The 20,618-nt window shown below is 44.4% G+C and overlaps 1 protein-coding gene across 2 annotated transcripts in view; it reads right to left on the minus strand.

Moving 5' to 3' along the window:
- Positions 1–16,293: 16,293 nt before the first annotated feature.
- ERI1 (exoribonuclease 1) overlaps positions 16,294–20,618 on the minus strand; it is a 154,196-nt gene continuing 149,871 nt past the window's right edge. For both annotated transcript variants that reach the window (XM_069236876.1, XM_069236875.1), the window contains one exon: positions 16,294–16,843. In XM_069236876.1, the coding sequence (XP_069092977.1) occupies positions 16,601–16,843 (243 nt within the window). In that variant the 3' untranslated portion in view covers positions 16,294–16,600. The remainder of the gene's footprint in view (positions 16,844–20,618) is intronic.

Below are 20,618 nucleotides of genomic sequence, written 5' to 3' on the forward strand. Positions count from 1 at the left end.
GCAATTTACATCCCAAATATTTTGAAGATTCTATGTGTACTTGACACTTAGGGATAACCCAGTTAACTAGTTTGGCTTTTTCTCAATTTCCAAAACCATTTTAAGACATGGACAAAGCGGGCAATTCCCTTGCACAATCTTGCAAGGGGTCTGGCCCCTGCTCACCTTTCACAAGCACGAACAGCAGACCATTGCACCAGAAAAGCATGCCAAGGTGGGTGCTGCTTGTTCAACCACTTGACAGTGCCTGTTCTGTTTCTCTCCTATCTGCAGAGAAAACTCCCCAGGTACCCAATACCTTCCAATAGTCTTGGGAGACCCATCTTGTCTGATTTTAGGAATTGTCCCACCTTGTTCTCCTCTTCCTTATTTATCCAGTTCTTAGCAACAACCCTTTAAGTCAGTTGCTGTGGAACTCTCATTTGATCTTGATTTCACCGTCCTCTTATTATCCTTGATTGGTAGTCCTGGCTCCCAGTTCTGAGATAAATGTAGATTCCCAGACATACACTCTAGTTCTGCGAGACTACAGACAAGTTGTGGGTACCTCACATCCTGACATTAGATGCGAGACTCGCCCACAGCACCTGCCCTGCCTCATTTAAAAAAAAATTACGTTGAAAGTCCATGGGCGGTGGGACGAGCCAGATATTTTTGTTCAATTTGTTTAAACTCACATAAGGTTAATTACCTTAATGTTTTTCAAATTGTTTGCCATGGGTTTTAAAATGCTCAGAAACATAATCAAAATGTGGCTGTTACTTTCTCTTCAAGAAAGATTGGGTAGATTTGGGTAGGGGTGATGGCCTTGACACAGTGCTTAACCCCTTAGCTGCTGGGCCTTTTCCCCCCCAGTGCTGAGCCCTTTTTTGGCTATTTGGGGTAGTTCGCGCTTAGGGCTTCATAACTTTTTGTCCACATAAGCTAACCACGCCAAATTTGCGTCCTTTTTTTCCAACATCCTAGGGATTCTAATGGTACCCAGAGTTTGTGGTTTACCCAGGAGGAGACCAAGAAAATAGCCAAAATACAGTGAAAATTTAGTTTTTTCCAAAAAAAATGGGAAAAAAGGGCCGCCGAAGAAGGCTTGTGGTTTTCTCCCTGAAAATGCCATCAACAAAGGGTTTCTGGTGCTGAAATCACTATCTCCCCACCTTTCAGGAACGGGCAGACTTGAATCAGAAAACCACATTTTCCAACACAAATTTGGCATTTTACTGGGACATACCCCATTTTTACTATTTTTGGTGCTTTCAACCTCCTTCCAGTTAGTGACAGGAATGGGTGTGAAACCAATGCTGGATCCCGGAAAGCTAAACATTTCTGAAAACTAGACAAAATTCTGAATTCAGCAAGGGGTCATTTGTGTAGATCCTACAAGGTTTTCCTACAGAAAATAACAGCTGAAATAAAAAAATATTGAAATTGAGCTGAAAACAACAGCCATTTTTCTTTATGTTTTACTCTGTAACTTTTTCCTGCGATGTCAGATTTCTGAAAGCAATATACCGTTTTGTCTGCTGGACTCTTCTGGTTGCGGGGATATAAAGGGCTTATAGGTTCATCAAGAACCCTAGGTACCCAGAGCCAATAAATGAGGTGCACCCTGCAGTTGGTTTTCATTCTATACTGGGTATACAGCAATTCATTTGCTGAAATATGAGGAGTGAAAAAGAGGTATCAAGAAAACCTTTGCATTTCCAAAATGGGATCAAGATAAGGTTTTGAGGAGCAGTGGTTATTTGCACATCTTTGAATTCCGAGGTGCCCATACTAGCATGTGAATTGCAGGGCATTTCTCAAATAGACGTCTTTTTTACACACTCTCTTATATTTGGAAGGAAAAAATGTAGAGAAAGATAAGGGGCAATAACACTTGTTTTGCTATTCTATGTTCCCCCAAGTCTCCCGAAAAAAATGATACCTCACTTGTGTGGGTAGGCCTAGCGCCCGCGACAGGAAATGCCCCAAAACACAACGTGGACACATCCCATTTTTTCACAAAATACAGAGCTGTTTTTTTGCAAAGTGCCTACCTGTAGATTTTGGCCTCTAGCTCAGCCGGCACCTAGGGAAACCTACCAAACCTGTACATTTTTGAAAACTAGAGACCTTGGGGAATCCAAGATGGGGTGACTCACGGGGCTCTGACCAGGTTCTGTTACCCAGAATCCTTTGCAAACCTCAAAAAGTGGCTAAAAAAACAAGCTTTCCTCACATTTCGGTGACAGAAAGTTCTGGAATCGGAGAGGAGCCTCAAATTTCCTTCCACCCAGCGTCCCCCCAAGTCTCCCGATAAAAATGATACCTCACTTGTGTGGGTAGGCCTAGCGCCCGCGACAGGAAATGCCCCAAAACACAACGTGGACACATCACAGAAAACAGAGCTGTTTTTTGCAAAGTGCCTACCTGTAGATTTTGGCCTCTAGCTCAGCCGGCACCTAGGGAAACCTACCAAACCTGTGCATTTCTGAAAACTAGAGACCTAGGGGAATCCAAGGAGGGGTGACTTGCGGGGCTCGGACCAGGTTCTGTTACCCAGAATCCTTTGCAAACCTCAAAAAGTGGCTAAAAAAACAAGTTTTCCTCACATTTCGGTGACAGAAAGTTCTGGAATCTGAGAGGAGCCTCAAATTTCCTTCCACCCAGCGTCCCCCCAAGTCTCCCGATAAAAATGATACCTCACTTGTGTGGGTAGGCCTAGCGCCCGCGACAGGAAATGCCCCAAAACACAACGTGGACACATCACAGAAAACAGAGCTGTTTTTTGCAAAGTGCCTACCTGTAGATTTTGGCCTCTAGCTCAGCCGGCACCTAGGGAAACCTACCAAACCTGTGCATTTCTGAAAACTAGAGACCTAGGGGAATCCAAGGAGGGGTGACTTGCGGGGCTCGGACCAGGTTCTGTTACCCAGAATCCTTTGCAAACCTCAAAAAGTGGCTAAAAAAACAAGTTTTCCTCACATTTCGGTGACAGAAAGTTCTGGAATCTGAGAGGAGCCACAAATTTCCTTCCACCCAGCGTTCCCCCAAGCCTCCCGATAAAAATGATACCTCACTTGTGTGGTTAGGCCTGGTGCCTGCGACAGGAATAGATCACACAACGGTCAATGTTGGTCCTTACGTGAGGCAGCTGTTGACCCTGGGGTGATCCATTCCTGACACAGACACTAGGTGTAGGCACTCAAGTGGGGTAGTGTTTTTATCAGGACAGGTGAGGAGTCACTGGGTGGTAGGAATATTGTGGATCCCAGCATATTCCTGTAGTTTGTGTGACAGAAATGAGAGAAAAATTGAGTTTTTTTTCAACATTTCAGCTTTGCAGGGTATTCTGGTTAAGAAAACTTTGGGGAAGCCACACAAGTCACACCTCTGTGGACTCCCCCGAATGTCTAGTTTCCAGAAATGTTTGGGTTTAGTGTGTTTCTCTATATGGCCGCCGAATCCAGGACCAAAAACACAGGTGCCTGCCTCACAAAACCAGTTTGTTTTGCCATGGATAATTTTGATGTCTCCACAATATGATTTGGGTGGTGGAATTTGGGGCTGAACTAAATTGGGGAGCTCCCAAGAGAGCACTCTCTCTCTGCTTGCCGCCGCATTCACCTGCTCTCTGGGTTGACCTAACCCACTATTACCCAGTTGCACAAACAGCTTGCGAAGGGACAGCAGGACTGTCCTCATCACCTCCCTCATAATGTACTGGAAGAGGAGTTATCGAATGGGACTCCTCTGACTGAAAAATCACTCCCAGAGTCTGCGCCATTGTCCTATCCCTCAGATGCTGTCTCAGTATCTGATGTCTCAGTCTCTGATCCTATGTCAGAGCGGTCCTCTATAACCCGAGTGTAGGCAGCAGTCATCCATCAAGATGCCATCTCTGCTATTGGCTAAACTGTTGCTCTAAAACACTAGCCTACGTAGACAGTCACAAAATCGATGGTGTGTGAGATACGTGCAACAGTAGAGGCCACCTTACCTGCGCTTCTTCCCTCAATCAGCACGTACTTTCAAGACACTCAAAAAACACCTTGTCACATACCATTCGTCACAGTCTTTAGCACCTCCTGCGCCCAGTCCAACAATCATTATTGGTGCTCCCACTCCCTCCTCCTCGGATTCCCTCATTACCACCCAGCAAAAGTGCCCTTCATCTCTCCATAGACTTTGCTAATGTACTCAGCTATTTACATAAAATACAGATTTGCTCTTTGCAGTAGGCATATAAACCTTCTGCGCTTCTTTATGGCACTAAAACTGCCACTAGACAAGTCGGACCCTTTTCCCCCCAGGGAAACCACACACATATTGACAAAAGTGATATATATATGACAGCCAATCACCTGAAACTCAACTCAAGCAAAACCGAAATAATCCTCTTTGGCCCACACAAAAACACCTGGGACCCCTCATGGTGGCCCACCACGCTAGGCCCTGCACCCACCCCCGCCAACCACGCACGCAACCTCAGCATCATCCTAGACTCCTCCCTCTCGATGACCCAACAAATCAACGCTCTCACCTCCTCATGCTTCAACACACTCCGTATACTGAAAAACATTCAAATGGATCCCCACAGAGACCAGAAAAACTGTCACTCACGCACACATCAGCAGCAGGCTTGATTACGGAAACGCCCTCTACGCCGGCACCACTCTAAAACTCAAGCGCAAACTACACGCATCTAGAACTCAGCAGCACGACTCATCCTCGACCTCCGCCGACACGAACACATCTCTCCACACCTCAAATCCCTCCACTGGCTCCCCATTGACAAAAGGATCACCTTCAAGATCCTCATCCTCGCACACAAATCACTCCACAACACAGGCCCTGCCTACCTCAACGAGAGTCACCTTCCACACCCCCACACGAAACGTCCGCTCAGCTGACCTCTCTCTCGCCTCTGTCCCCCGCATCAAACACACCACCACCGGGGGCAGATCCTTCTCCTACCTTGCACCCAAAACCTGGAACGCCCTCACAACCCACCTTCGCAAGACCCAAAACCTACTTCTTTTCAGGAAGGGCCTCAAAACCTGGCTTTTCGAACAGTGAACCTCCCAGCCCCTTTCCCTCCCCCCACCCCCCCCCCAAGCGCCTTGAGACCCTCACAGGTGAGTAGCACACTTTATAAATCTCTTTGGTATATATAGATCTACCTCTATATATATATATATATCTATGTACATAGATATATCTATAGATATATCCATGTACATAGATATATCTATCTACATAGATATATAAATATAGATCTATATATAGATCTATTTTTTTTAGTTGTTGTATGGTTTCCTTGGGGGCCAAAATGGCCCCCAGGGAAACCCTACAACATCTAAAAAAAAAATTGCCCCCACAGGGGGTCACCCTGCCCACGGGCGACCCCCTGTCATTTTTTTATTTTTTTTTATTATTTAAAAAAAAAAAAAAAAAACAATCCCCTGGGGGGGGGGGGGGGGGGCGCGATCGCGCTCCCCCCCCCCCCCCCAGGGGGCACCTACCTTTTTTTTTTTTTATTAATTATGCCCCCGGGGGGGGGGGGGGGCGGCCCGTTTTCCGAGGGGGCCGCCCCCCCAAAGTGAAATCCCTGGCGTCTAGTGGTGTTTCCTGGCCCCCGATCGCAGCTGTGCTGCGATCGGGGGCCAGGAAACACTTTGAGAAGGCCTCGTAAGAAAGGGGAGACTCTCCCCCTTTCTTACGAGGCCTTCTCAAACTGTTTCTGGCCCCCGTTCGCAGCTGTGCTGCGATCGGGGGCCAGAAACAGTTTGAGAAGGCTTCGTAAGAAAGGGGAGAGTCTCCCCTTTCTTACGAGGCCTTTTCAAAGTGTTTCCTGGCCCCCCGATCGCAGCACAGCTGCGATCGGGGGGCCAGGAAACCTGAAAGTGTTTCCTGGCCCCCGATCGCAGCACAGCTGCGACCGGGGGGCCAGGAAACACTTTCAGGAAGGCCTCGTAAGAAAGGGGAGACACTCCCCTTTCTTACGAGGCCTTCCCGAACGTGAGAAAGGCCGTTTTCCCCATCAAAGCAGGAAGCGGCCGCAAGGCTGCTTCCTGCTTTGATGGGGAAAACACCTTTGCAACGTCGGCGCGCTGACGTCACAAAGGGGCGGGTGGGGGGCGGGGGGAGACACGGAAGCTTCCGTGTCTCCCGGGGGGGGTTTAAAAAAAAAATAAATCCTCGGGTGCGACGCACCCGAGGATTTATTGATACCCTTCCTGGTGTCGGCCACTGGTCGTGACCCGCACCAGGGAGGGTGTGTGGGCGTCGGCCACTAACAGGTTAAGGGCATTAATTTACCTCTGAACAAGGACGTAATGTGACACCTGATTCAGGCATAATAGGAGACAATCACGAAAGACCCCTGTGAATAAACAGTGCTATGTAAAAAAAAATAAAGAGTAAATAAATGCACTGATGGCAGAGTAGCATGGCCTCTCTTTGGAGTGTCCGTAAAACTGGCATTTGTTCTGGAATTTTTGTCCTGAATTTTGCCCCTTTGTCGTGAATTTTTGTCCTGAATTTTGACCCTTTGTCCTACATTTTTTACAGTCCTGTCTGGAATTTGCCTCAATTCCAAGTGGTCACCCTACTGCTTACTGGCCTAAGTGTACAGAAAAAAACTACTCTTTGTGGGGAGGAGACATTAGAACATTAGAGGAAAAAAAACATATTTTGAAACAATTTTGAAACCACTTGTTACAAATTCACTTGTCATAAACATGTGCGTGTGATAAAACAGAACTTATTTTCAACAATGCAGAGATCAACAACCAATAAAATGTTCTACTCCCTCGTGAGCCATGATTAATATAGCGTCACTTACAAATCAAAGCACACAACTTTACTCTCCACAAACGGGACACCGTATGATAACTGCACGAGAAGCACAGTGCAAAATACATGAGTTTATTAAAACTAAGCATGACAAACTAGAGAACCCTAAGGCACAGTTAAATTATTAATACTGGGCCCACACAGTGTAGCATACTAAATATCTGCAAAGTGCTTTGGCACCTTCAAATGGGTATTAGGTGCTACTCATACTGTACAATACATGCATCTTGCATCTTCTTTACTCACGACCACATGGTGATCTATCCAAGGAGAAACCTAAAATTTGTTCTATGTTTTCGATGTACAGCCTGGAGACATGCTCACTTTTCTACTTAATGCAGTACTGATGGAATGCTGAGCTAATGCCACGCGTTTATCTGACTGCCAACGTATGACGTAACCTACCCACGTGATTAGGATAATAGTGGTCGCGCTGTATATGTTTTGCAGAGTGACCATATCTTGAGCACTGAACACCGGGACATTCTGCAAAAACAGAAGGACAATTTTACAACAAAGGAGCATCGCAGAATGACAGCTCCCATCAACACAGAACGAAGAAGGGGCACTAAGAAAATTGTGCATTTTGTCCTCATAACCTGCATCATACATGTTAATTAAATTGCTTACTTATAACAACTGCTTACTGTGCATGTTGGGCAGCCTTGGGGTGCAGAAACAGTGGCTCGTCGCAAAAGGTCCCAACTCCAGAAGCCTCCCAGTACAAAGACACACCCTGCACGCAAATGTGAAACACGATCCCGCGCCAGCAAGAGCTCACCCTTGGCTAGGAAACTCAATCTCAAAAACATCTCTACCACCGACAAAAGATCTCGCCCTCATCTGAAATTGTATTGTTGCGGCATGACTGTGGCACTTTCGTGGTGTCTGTTCATTCCCAAAAAAGGTGATTGAGCTAAAGAAAAAGACATAATTGAGAACATTCTAGCTCCCTGCCCACCCTCCTCCTGCTCCTACAAGTTTTAAGAAATGGACACGTGAGATAGACCATTCCAACCCAAGGTAGGGGCATTGCCATCTAGGAGCCTACCCATGGGTGACAATATCTACCTGCAACAGCAACCTGCTTTCAAAGAACTCAACTCCCACCCCATATATGTCCTAAAACACCTTGCTCCCACTGATGCAAGTCAATAGCGCCTTGATGCATGGTGCGAGTCCATTTGTTTACCTATGTACAGAGCTGTTTTAATACTGTGGGACAGGGGTGATCTAAATTGCTCTGAAGTGGAGTATAAAGGTCTATGGGAAGCTCGCACCACAGAATGCTAGTATTACAGGGTACCACAGTACGCCAGAATACTTTTTCTTATTTCGTGGTCAACGCCGGGCATTGGCAGACCATGTAATTGGGGGAGAAGAGAGGTGTAGATATGTCTCAAACTTCTAAAATTTCAATGAGGGCGCACTGATATTAAAGTACTAAAGTGATGGCACAACTTCAAGTTGAACTAGAAAGAAGAAATGCAGCATTACCAGCAAAACAGCACTCTACCACACAAGCCAGTCTGTGAAGACACACCGCCCATCCGTCTGAGTCTTCTATAAAAACAAGCAAAGAACCCAGGGTGGCCTGCAGAGGAACTTTCAAACTGCACATTATAGCACTTCAAAGCCAACAGAAAAGGACATGCAGGCACTACGTAAAACACCGAATAACAAGAGGCATAGCAAAACTAGCGCAAAGCCGCGGAAAACACAGTCAAATGTTGAAGAGTTGTTTAGAATTAACAAAAGTCCCTAAGCACAGTAAAGAAGAAAAACATACGTTCGAACATGAAGCATGGCACCGAGCCGTGAGGAGAAAGGAACGTAGCTGGGATGAAAGGCAAAACGAAACCAGGCGAGTGGAAGGGTCATCACACACTGTAACAGGAGGAAGCGTGATGTAGTGTGATGGCCAACAAAAATGTTCACTTAGTGAAATCGCCTAGGCGGGAACTCAGCCCACAAAGGAGGGACATTTCATGAAATGCACCAATAAAAATGAAGCATTTAAAACAATCACAACAAAGAACGAATAGCAAGAGTGGGGTGGTTAAAAGCCCACAGAGAGATTACATAAGGCCAGAGTGCTTGTGCACTCGACCTAAAAATGTGCTTACAAAATGAGCAGCCTCTAATTTGTCAGTGAGCTATTCAGCTCGGGAATCAAGTACACATCACTTTTATCAACCTCTCTCACTGATACAAAATTGGAGAGTTATCAGTCCTTGACATGGTACAAGCAATACTGGACCAGCCAATAAGCTCTGCAAAGACTCAGTTACTTCATGGTCCAGCACTTTGGAGATTTCCACATATGTGCTCTCTTGGACCTTGCCAGACCTCATCAACAACTTGGACTTAGCAGTATTGGTGTTGTGGATGCCCCACAGTGTGAGTCCGAGAGTGAGGGAAAATAATTTCCCTAGAAGGAACTTTCACGCCTCTTGATGGTTCAAAGTCTGTGTGAGAAGAGTTGAACTCCTTCCTGGGAAAAACCTTTTTTAATCCAATAGTGGCTTTTTAGGGAAAGGATTCCAAATCTCTTTATCTGATATGACAGAGTACAGTGCCCTTCATCTACCATCTTTCTACCTTGCATTTACTATCCTACATATAACAGTGCTCGAAATTATTCTCCAAAGGATACCCTTATAGTTTCCATGAAGAACTCCTTGTTCCACTAGTGCTCATTCAAAGTGGACTTCGTTTTCACTGTTCTACACAAAAAAGACACCCGAGAGAAGCTCAAATAGCTGAATGCAACCTATTTAGGAGGAATCTGACTGTAAAAAAGCTGACATGGTAGGCATACGTTCCACTTCCTCCTCACTAGGGACTCAGAGTACACATTGTACTAAACCAAACCATTGGTCTGGGAGGTTGCACGACTGTGGAGAGCATGTAGGTTACCTAGCACTCAAGCTGTGGGGCTTACATACAGACTGACAAGAAGTTGCGCCCCCCCCCACCCCCTCCCTAGTGTTTGAAAGGGTTTGGTGGATAGACAGTGCCTATTCCTAGACTGGTGAACAGAACTTCCATCACTGCAGGTGAGATGATGGGAGCATGGTTCGACCTCAGAGCTTTCCAAACAACTGGTAATGCCGGCATGTCTAGCAATATTTCTTCACATTCACACACACTTGCTGGGCCAGTAAAAATGTTGACAGTTATGCTGATTTTTCATTTTGGCACTATATATCTACAAAGCTAAGTTTTATCTGCCAACGTCATAAACAATTTTCTATGGTACCAAAAGTTGCCGCATAGCCTGTCTGGAAATGGAAAGCTTACTACACAGTACTTTACCATCCCTAACCAAATTGCTTCTTCAGCACTGTGCCCCTAGACTTGCTAAAATCAGTCCATCAACTAGAAACACAACTAAAATGGGTCTGCCTACCCCAGACTACACAGTGGGAAGACTTTTTTAAGGTGCGCTTTGGTTGCTCATAAATCTGCAGTTTCGTGAAGCCTGGATTAGGAAATCCCAAAAACCTGTGGTACTTTGTCCTACTGGTTTTTACAGTGAACAGTGCCCAAAAATGTGAGTCAACAAGAATACAGCACCAGGGCAATAATTTGCAGTGGAGCCAAGGATGTAGGGGTGAGGGTTAGGGCAGTGAGGGGTTAGCAGAGCTGCAGGTGGGCCAGGGGATGAGTTGGAGTCGGAACTCTTTGTGGGTGGTCCAGTATGAGGACTGTTATGTTATGACCCCTTTAAATAAAATAAAAAAAAAGGAGACATTGCAAATTTTCTCTTCATGAAAACTGTTGTGCCCAATTAAGGGATTCCCTATTGAGTGCAAGTAGAGTAAAACTGTAACTGCCCAGTGCAAATTTATATCAAAAGTAATTGAACAAGAATAATTGCTTTTCAAACACACACACAATGTCCTTTATTCCAAGGTAACAACTGCTGAACCAGAAGCACAGCATGAATCAAGAGTTGCAAAAATACAATTTCAGATATGCTGCATTCCCCCCAATGCAGAATGCTTAAGTTGAGGGCAGCTCAACAGGGGAAAATGAAAGAAAGTACAAGCAAAACAAAATGAAGGGTTGGGATGCACCCAGACAAATTAACCTACCTGTGAATGAGAATAATTTAAGCACCTACCCCATCACTGTTTCCCTCAGTGTTACTGTAATGCCTAGACATGGACCCTACGCTCTCTACCACAGGAATCAAGCTATGCCTCAGGAATGGGGCAAAATTAAGCCGAAACTGGCCTAGGGCTGCTGTGTCCCTCTTGATCGGGGACCAGGCCTGGCAGTTGCAGTTGGGCTCTTCCTTTTGGAGGAGTACCAAGGCTGATTTGCATAGGACTGGTTCCAGTATGACGTGGCAAAAAAACAAACTGAGTGACTATGAGGGGACTCCAAGTAGTTATCAGTGACTGAGATTCTACCCAACACTTTGTCTTCCCATTTATCTATTTTCTCCTCAGTAACATGCAATACCAACATCAATAGGAAAAAAAATACTTAGGCTGAAGGATTACCAGACAGAAAGAAATGAAACCACCTTCACCACCATGAGTAACAATTCATTTAGGAGGTGAGAAAGCATAACTTAGCTGTCTCATTATGCTTCTTAAAAAATGAAACAAGGAAGTAATCAGCTTCCTGTGTAACATGTGTAAATGGCTTTTCATATAAACGTGGTGCACTGAAAAGCATAAAAGTAAAGTGCAAGTTAAATGTTTTACGTAAACCACATTTATTCATCATTTTGCATGTCTGTTTAAGTCATAGTATTTTAGAAATGTTATTTCTATAATCACTTTATATTCATTATGAGAAAAAGGTGGAAAGTCATTTAAATCAAATGTGCATTCATGTCTAGGTTTGATTGGTCAGAGTGAAGGTCCTAGTTTCTTTGTGTGTTTTTAACCTTCAACCTGAAGCTTGTTTTATTGAATATTTTCTTAAGCGGCAGGTGTGATAATACGAGTCTCTGGTTAATAAGGGGCCCATTGTAAAAGAGAGGTAAGAAGGCCTAAGAAGAAGTGTTACCAAGGATGGGAGGAGTAACGTGGAGCTGGTAGCTGAACTCCCATCTGGAATTACTGAGTGCGAGACAAAGTAAAGAAGGGAATCAACTGGAAAGGATGAAGATGTCAATTAAAATGTGCGATTTATAACACTGTTTTTAAATGGAAAGTTTTGACGAAGGTGTCAACCCCTGGAAGATTCAAGATTTAAGTGATGTTTAGTCAGTTACACAGTTTTTCTTTGCCTCCTGGCTGAAGCAGACCCATGCAAGGTACAGACCTCACACTCTATTTTTCTAAGTAGCTTTACGCTACTCACATCTCTCAACAGAATCACTACTGAGGTTTCTGTGGTGCTGACACTCTTCTATGAAATACCTCCAGTATCAAGAATAGTTAGGAATCTAGATTCAATGGTTAGGCAGGAGGACTTGGATTTGAAACCTCATACACTTTTTCTGATTTTTGCATTGACGCTTTTGAAATATTGGTTTTGCAGATGTTGGTAAAATTTAATGTTGTGCGACACTTTAATTCTCCTTTGGTGATTTTGTACATTCAATTTAACGACAAGGCGCTACATAAATTAATCAAACCAGAACCAATGTAGTCTTTATTTTAGGTGCTTGATACATTATTTTTTGGTCCTGATGATGATCCATTGGTAATTTTCTATTGTTGCGGTTGAAAACATCAACAAGAATTAATGTGGACTGTTTGCAAATACAGAGTTGAGGATTTATGACACTCAAAGAATTGGTGTTGTACTATCTAAACAAGGAATTTTTGGCAGCCACATTTTTACGTATATATATTTGTAGATAACACTGGTGCACTTTATATTCACGGACCAATTTTTGTTCACAGATTTATTTACCAGGGTCCACGGGTCACAGGGTTGTCCCCCTTTTTTAGCTACATACTCTTTAGATCTAGGGCCGTCATAAAGTTGCCCTGTTGTAAGACGGGGATATTGTCTTGAAGAAGAACCATGTGAAAGTGTACTTATGGAATGTAGGGCCTTAGGTCCAGAATGGGCCTCGGAGAGCAGTCTTTTTTGGGAATGAGGAAGTATACGAAGTATACTCCTGTTCCTTGGTGATGTAGCAGGACTGGCTCGATGGTCCCCTTGAGAAGAAGGGATTGTACCTCTTGTTTGAGAAGGTGCTCCTGAGAGAGCTTGTGAGAACGACAGGGGATTTTTGCAGGAGTGGTAATGAGCTCCAGACAGTAACCACGTGTGAAAAGGACCTATTGATTTGAAGTGATGTTGACCCATTCTGTATGGAACTTTTGAAGTCATCCCCCAACAGGTGTGGAGTGGGAAGACTTACATAGTCACTGTTTAGATGACAATGTAGAGGTGCAGGTGGTGGCGCTCTTACCTCTTTCTCAGGTATTATTACTTCTATGGGCTCCCTTGCAGAAGCCTTATGAGTATGTACTGGAAGGCTGTCCAGCCTGAGAGGTGGAGACCTCTGTGCTTGTCTGTTTGTAACCACCTGTGAATGTGGGGGCGTCAAAAAGTACCTCTTTGTGAGGGGAACTGTAAAGCACCCATGGCTTTTGAGGTGTCCGTGTTTTTTCTTTTCCAGCTTCTCAAGGGTGGAATCCACTTGAGGTCTAAAAAAAGATGCTCCTTGTCGAAGAGCATACTGAGCACCCCTTGTTGTACCTCTGGTTTAAAACCTGAGCGTCTAAGCCATGCATGTCTCCTTACTAGGATGCCAGTGTTGATAATGTGTGCAGCTGTGTCTGCAGCATCTAGGGCACATTTGATGGAGTTATTACTTATTGTCTGCCACTCTGTGACAATCTTCTGTCCATTTTTCAGTGCTCATCTGGGAGATACTGGAGGAGCTCCTCCATCTCATCCCAATGAGCCCACTCAAAGCGCGCAAGTACAGCCAATGAGTTGGCGATACGCCAAAGATTGGCTGCTTGCGCAGCCGTGCTCACTTGTGGCATCAATCTTTTTGTGCTCCTTGTCTGGGGAAGGAGAGGCCCCTGTGACCTGACTATTGGCATGTTTGCGTTTAGTGGTAGCCACAATCTGGCGGGACCTGTGATCTTATTTAAGGTGGATCAGAGGGAGCAGCTTTGTATTTTTTGTCTACTCTGTGAGTGATAACCCTAGAGCTGACTGGTTCCTTAAAAATTTCATCTGCATGACAAAGCATGCCAGGGAGCATGGGGAGGAACTAGCTATCCCTATACGTCTTGCTCAGTGGGGTCCCTGTGCATCTCAACATTGTGGAAAGCAGCTGCTCAAGCTATTATCTGCTGGTAGGATGTGTCATCCTCCGGCAGTGAGGGTTGTGCGAGGTATAAATCCAGATCTGTGGAAATCATGGGATCATGGTCATATATGTCCCATGTTTCTGGGCCCTGTTGTATCCCACCCAAATCTTCTTCAGTGAATAAAGGGGAACCCTGTGGGTTTAGATCTCCTACAGTAGGAGAGGCAGGTGAATGAGGAGAGGCAGGTGAATGAGGAGAGGAGGAGTTTGGAATAGAAGCAAGGGGGTGGAGGTGGTGAAGAAGGTGTTTGAGGAGGAGGAAGAAGAAAAGGCTTGTGAATAGTGGTGGTAGCCTTATCCTTAGTCTTCTTTGGAGGTGGTGAAGTATCCAGAGCCTCCTGAAAGGATAGTTTCTTATTGAAGGTTACTGGGGGGGGGGAATGAGGGGGGGGGGGGTGGGGGGAGCAGCATTAATGCACCCTGTAGCCTCCTGGATGTGGAGCCAGCGCATGTGGAGGTGGCGCTGACGAGCATCCATGGTCTCCAAAATGGGTTCAACGGGAGATGGTATGGCTGAAGATTGACTTGAGTCTTTCGGCTCCAAAGATGTTGAATCCCTGGTTTTTGACATTGAGGATTTTGATCCGTGTCCTTTTGTCAGAGAAAGGTTGAGTTTGTTTGGCTCGCTGCCATAGTGGTCAGTGCCGAAGGTCAGATGGAAATAGTGACAACATTTCAGACCGAAGATGTTGATGTCGATGTCTTGGCAATTTTCGGTGCTGAGCCGGAGGGCAGGGCATCAGAGCCAGGGCCTGGTGGCAGTTGCTGTCCGGCAACCTCAGTAAGGGACTTTTTGGCAGTCTTAGAGGGGGAATGAGGGGCCACAGTACTCACAGGTTGCAGCGATGTCATCTCGTGGCTTTCAATATCCGACTGAACATCGGAGTCCTGGATGGAGAAGGCCTCCTCCTGTTCCAGCTCCTCCTGGGCGTGCTCCTTTCCAAGATGTCCACAGGGTCTTCCGGAGTCTTCTGCACCATCTGCATTCAATGAGCTCTTCGGTCCCGAAGGGTCTTTTTCGATCAGAATGGTATGCTAGCATCGCAGGTGGCTTCCTGACGGTTGGGGGAGAGGCACAGGTTACACACCAGATGTTGGTCGGTGTGCGGGAATTTTGCGTGGCACCAAGGACAGAAGCGAATGGCGTCCGTTCCATCAGGACAGCATATTGGTCAGTGCCTTGTGTTGATATACATCCAAACAAGCGAGAGTGTCTCTGAGGGCATCTGGTTGGTTTTCCGTCTGATGAAGTGAAAGGAGCATGAGAATGTGAGAAAAACACGATCAAGAACAATACTGTCGATGGAGCAAAAGATGGGAAGAAAGGTTTCAAAATCAGAGTGAGGGGAAGACAGAACAAAGAGGCATACATCTGAACCCGACGGCGGAGAGAAAACAACCTAACAAAGGAGTCAATGCCTATGCGCAGTATCACCGAGAAGGAGACATCGCTCAATACAGTTACTTGAAACTGCTTCTTTGAAATAAAATAACTTACAACCCTCTGAATCCAACACTAGATGGCAGGAGTATGCAGAGCATGTGTATCTACAGCCACACATGCCATCAAACATGTAATTCAAGCATCTTTTGTGAGCCATTGGCGTTATTCCAAGGGCAGGTTTGATGTGGGCCAGATTTCCAAGTTCGAGACCCATTCTGTAAACCATGTTCTGGAGTCTTTATAACCTAGCAATTTATTAGGGAGGCCAGATTAGAGGATATTGTAACATTAGAGGCTTGCTAGGACAAGGGCTCTGGTGAGCTCGATTTTGTTGTCTGTGTGGAAAATTGGAAATATTTCCTAAGGAAGGAGTTCCACAACTACACCCTTTATTATTATATTTACATTGGGACCAAAAAATAAGACTGGAGTCGAAAAATACTTACTTTTGGTGAAGTAGAATGAATGGTCAGTCAAGCAGCAATGCATTGCGCTCTGCGTCTCGGTTAAATAGATTTTGGATCTTGACAAGATTTAAGCAGATGAAGCTGTTCATGAAGTAGGGACATGGTCCAGGCACGAGGTAATTTTGGTTTGATTCTACAGATCATTTTTCAAGCAGAAAAATTGCTAGTTCACATGGAAACAACACATATTGAAACAAAACTCACAGGAGCAGGAGGTTTTTAAGAAATTGTCTGATTACTACTGAAAAATATTTTATATTTATTTTGTTTTGATCAATGTCTAAAACTGAACACACTATAATAGGTCATCCAGCCTTTTGCAAGCCAGGCAACAACTGTCTAATAAACAGCCACACAGCCTACGGGGCTCTGAGTTTCAAATACATACATACATCTTTACAAAAAACATATATACTCTTCTGATAAAAATTTGAAAATCAATGCGGTGCTTCTGAATAATGCATTATATTGCCATGCAATGGTTCAGTGTCGTTGTTCAAGACATTTAATCTGAAGACTGAATACTGGTCTACATGCTGTCAAGTTCTAAGTCTTAAAATGAGGACTCATTGGTATGGGTGCTCCTTCCATGGGTGCTGAGCTGGCCACATTCATTAGCTGCCCTGCATGCATCCTCTCATTGACACGCAGTTCACAGCCATCCCGAAGCATGTGGATAGCAATCCGTGCAATGTTCCGCGAGTCATCAAGTCCGCTGTGCGGCCGCCCATCGTAGTTCATGCCTAGCTTCTCTAACATCATCGTCAATTTAGTCTGGGTTCTGGGTACCTGCTCAATGAAAACAGAAGGACAACACTTGAGAAGAATATAGCTAGAATAAAGAATGTTTCAGTTAATTAGGTCTGTCTTGGAACTATTTTGCTGTAGAAACAATGACTTTCTAAAGTATAAAATTGCAGATGTGTAATCTGAGGTAGAAAGTAAAAGTTACTTTTGTGTTTCATGGTGTTGCTACAATGCAGTAAAATATTTGTTGAACTAAATCACACATTAGTACTTGTCGTATTTGGTCCCATTTCTTGAAACTATGGACTTTAATCCGATATAGTACTTCATTCCGCTAATGTAAAGGGAATACTAGAGGTCTGCTCCACAAAGGTTTTACAGTGACTTGCCTGTGTACTACTCCTAGCTTACTCCTGAATTCCAGACTTAAAACTAAAGTAAGCCAGGACTACTCCTGAAATTCATGAGTAAGCTGGAAATGCTCAGAGAGGGACTAACCCTATGCATTGCAAAATCTTTGTTAGTCGGGGCCAGTTGAGCGCAGGTCCAGGGACCCGATATAGCAACTAAAAAAGGGAACCAGTGGCAAGAAGGAGGGCGAAGGGTGTTTTGTATCCCTTTTACACAGCACAACACAGCTCCACTGTTGACACAACCAAACACAACGATTTTGCATCAGAAGCACAAAAAGGGGGGAGAGCATTGTGTATTTAATTCTATGTGTCAGATGATCACTGCGGTATACTTTGTCATTAAAATCACCAACACTGATAGAATGAGCGCCAATGAGTTGGGTAAAGGAGTAGAAACCAACAAGGACAGTAAGTGTAGTCTTCAGCACCCTCATTAACTAGAGAAAGACACCCAGTCTAATTAGGCGCAGCGAAGTAGGTGCAAGAGCGCAGAGGAAAAAACAGAGCCAAGAACCTGCATAGGACTGCTACCATATTTGCCACCCTCGAAACCCAGTCGAAGATTTCATAAGCTTTGATTTCTATGTCAACACAAACACTAGGATTTTCGCAAGGACACTGGTAACCTAGGTGTAATTAAACATTCAAAGAACTCGTATCTCTTCTTCTGAATGAGTGTTGAGAGTATGGCACGAGACGAGTTAATTTTGACTAAGAAAAAATAGTATATCCTGGCCAGTGTATCGTAGAGGACACTGTGTGAAAAGTAAAAAGGATAGTCAATTGTGCAGAGATGTCAGACCGAAAGATGCAGTGTACCTTTTTCGCTGTGATGTCTGCCTCCTGCCCCAGCACCGGGCACACAACGTGACATCTGAGTGAGCTGGCAGCAAACTTACAAAATAAGGGAGACTGAAAAACTACTACAGCACAAACACTCACCAATCCAAGTTGAACAGGGATCCCACCCTAGTCCAACAGGATGATTAAGGGTGTCAAATACCAGTTCAATATTATGTCGGTGTTCACTTAACGAGGCTTTCAAGCATAGAGTAATCAGTCATGTACAGAATTATAAATGTGTATGTATTATTAACAGGGTTGTTTTGCCACATAGGTTCCAAGTGACATCAGACAACAAGCATTTGCAATGCAATGGGTCTCACATTTGCTCAACTTAGAGCTATTAGCTTTGTAAAGTCTTAACCAGACTTTTATTGCCACATAAATTGAAAATGAAAAGTAATACAGCTTTACATAAGTGAGCCGATTTAAAGCACCACAGCAAGAGAGTAAAGGAGCACACAAAAGGAAACAGAAGTTTGCTCGCAGTCAAACATATCAGCAGTTATGCAATTATCCACGTAACAGGGTCGATGTTATGAAAAGCGTGTCTACTGCCCAGCGAGATCACGCTGTGTAGGAAATAAAAAGAAAAAGTAGTCCAGAAGCCAAGCGGAAAACATGGAGCCTCGTATGTTTTCAGTAGTTGGCCGGTGCACTCAAGGAGGGCTAAACACCAGAAAAGGCATGTCTTATGCATGACTTCCACAAATGAAATCACGTGATTTTGAAAAGGCATGCCCACAAACCAACTAAACTGATGGGCGTAGGGTGGGCAGGGCTAAAAGCCCAGAGAGATTACAGCAGACTAGAGCGCTTGCGCTCAACACTAAAAAGCGAAGCTCAGCTATCCATGATATCATCTGAAAGCTTAAAGAGAACAAAAACATTGATGCATACCCATTTACAATTTTATGTTGTACCACACAGTTCTGCAGAGAGAAGAGTCACCGGGGACCCATGCACCTGTCTTTCTTTAACCATGCCCACTCCCACACGTAGCCCACTACATCAGACCATCTCTTCAGTCTAAGAAATCAAAAAATATATACCTAATGCCCTGCTACTCCGTCAAATTATTCAGAAGCACCTGACTCTTATCCGACACCTACTAATCACCTACCAACATTACCCAAGATATGTGCCTTTCTCTGTGACAGTGTGGCAATGGTTCGACAGGGATCACCGCTGAGCGTGACAGAGATCCACAATCTCCAAACATACATCCAGAGGCACTGTAGCCAGAGGGGTGACTAGTGGCATCTCTGCTTCCCCACCAAGCATTGCTTCTCTCAAGACTGTGGCAAACATCTGGAGATGGCAGATTACCATCCAGAATTCTACTGTCTCCTTCCTGTGTCTGGAGATCAGTGGATGTGGTGCACGAGTGCTTACTCTGCCATCACCTCCCTTCCGTCTCTAGGCACCCAGATGAGGCAAGGTACAACAGAATAAAGCACACTTCCCTACAGCGAATCCACAGCAGTGGAAGTAAAGTCTTGTTTCTTTACTGCTGTAACATCAATTCAGTGATTAACAAGTATTTAAATCCACGACACACACGAAAAGATTCCAATGACAGTTCTACATCTCAAATCAAACAGGGCATTTGCTTGATGCTGCACAAAACAGAAAAGGTCAGGTAAAGTTAAGCATTACTCTTAGTAAGGATTTAAAATAACTGATAAAAAATAGCACATGCTCTAATTACATACTTGAGGCCAGACCCGCTCAGTTAGTAGAAAGGATGGTGCTAGCCTCAGAGATTCAAAACATGCTCAGGACTCAAGAAACTGTCAAATGCACATTCAACGCCTTATGACTGTACAGTCAACAGGCAGAGGATGATGGAATGAGCCGCTGACAACAGTTCCAGCTTCCTGCTACCGGCGGAAAGAAAAGAACATGCTCGGAGTAGTCTGGTTCTCACCAATGAATGAGAAATAAGAAAACAAAGGACCCATCCTCATGCAATGTATGGAAGTATAAAGATGCACTACGAAGCAATGTCCTCCAAACGAAATAACTTTAAAAAACACTAACTCTAAAGAGATATCTAGTGTTATTGTTGTATTTATGTTATTGTGCAATATTTATAACATGGAAGATGTGATTTTACCCCTGAATACAGATTGGTCGTGGATATAATACTGTAGTCTTTTGAACAAGGACACTAATGTTAATAAGGTCTCAATTAGGGCCTGGAAGATAAGGATGCCAACCTTGATGATTTCCTCGCACATTATACTGCTCGATATTCCTGCAGCACAGTTAGGCTGAATTGTTCTTGTTTATTTTCACTGTTTTTAAGCTGTTCTCCAAGAATCTTCCCTGGCTCAGTCACAAAAATGTAACTGCTTCAAGGACATTGCACTAGCTCACTGTACTCTATTCATTCATAGTTTGCTGTTGCTCCTGTAACTGGTTTGTTTCGCCATCGCTGGGTGAAATTAAGAGTGGGCAGAAAGATTATTAATGTACTGTGGTAGTGCTTAGGTGCTTAAACAATATGACCATGAATTAAGATGTGCTTGGATTATGTAACTTTTTACATCACACCA

This window comes from Pleurodeles waltl, chromosome 1_2, assembly GCF_031143425.1.
Source record: "Pleurodeles waltl isolate 20211129_DDA chromosome 1_2, aPleWal1.hap1.20221129, whole genome shotgun sequence".
NCBI classification, from domain to species: Eukaryota; Metazoa; Chordata; class Amphibia; order Caudata; family Salamandridae; genus Pleurodeles; species Pleurodeles waltl.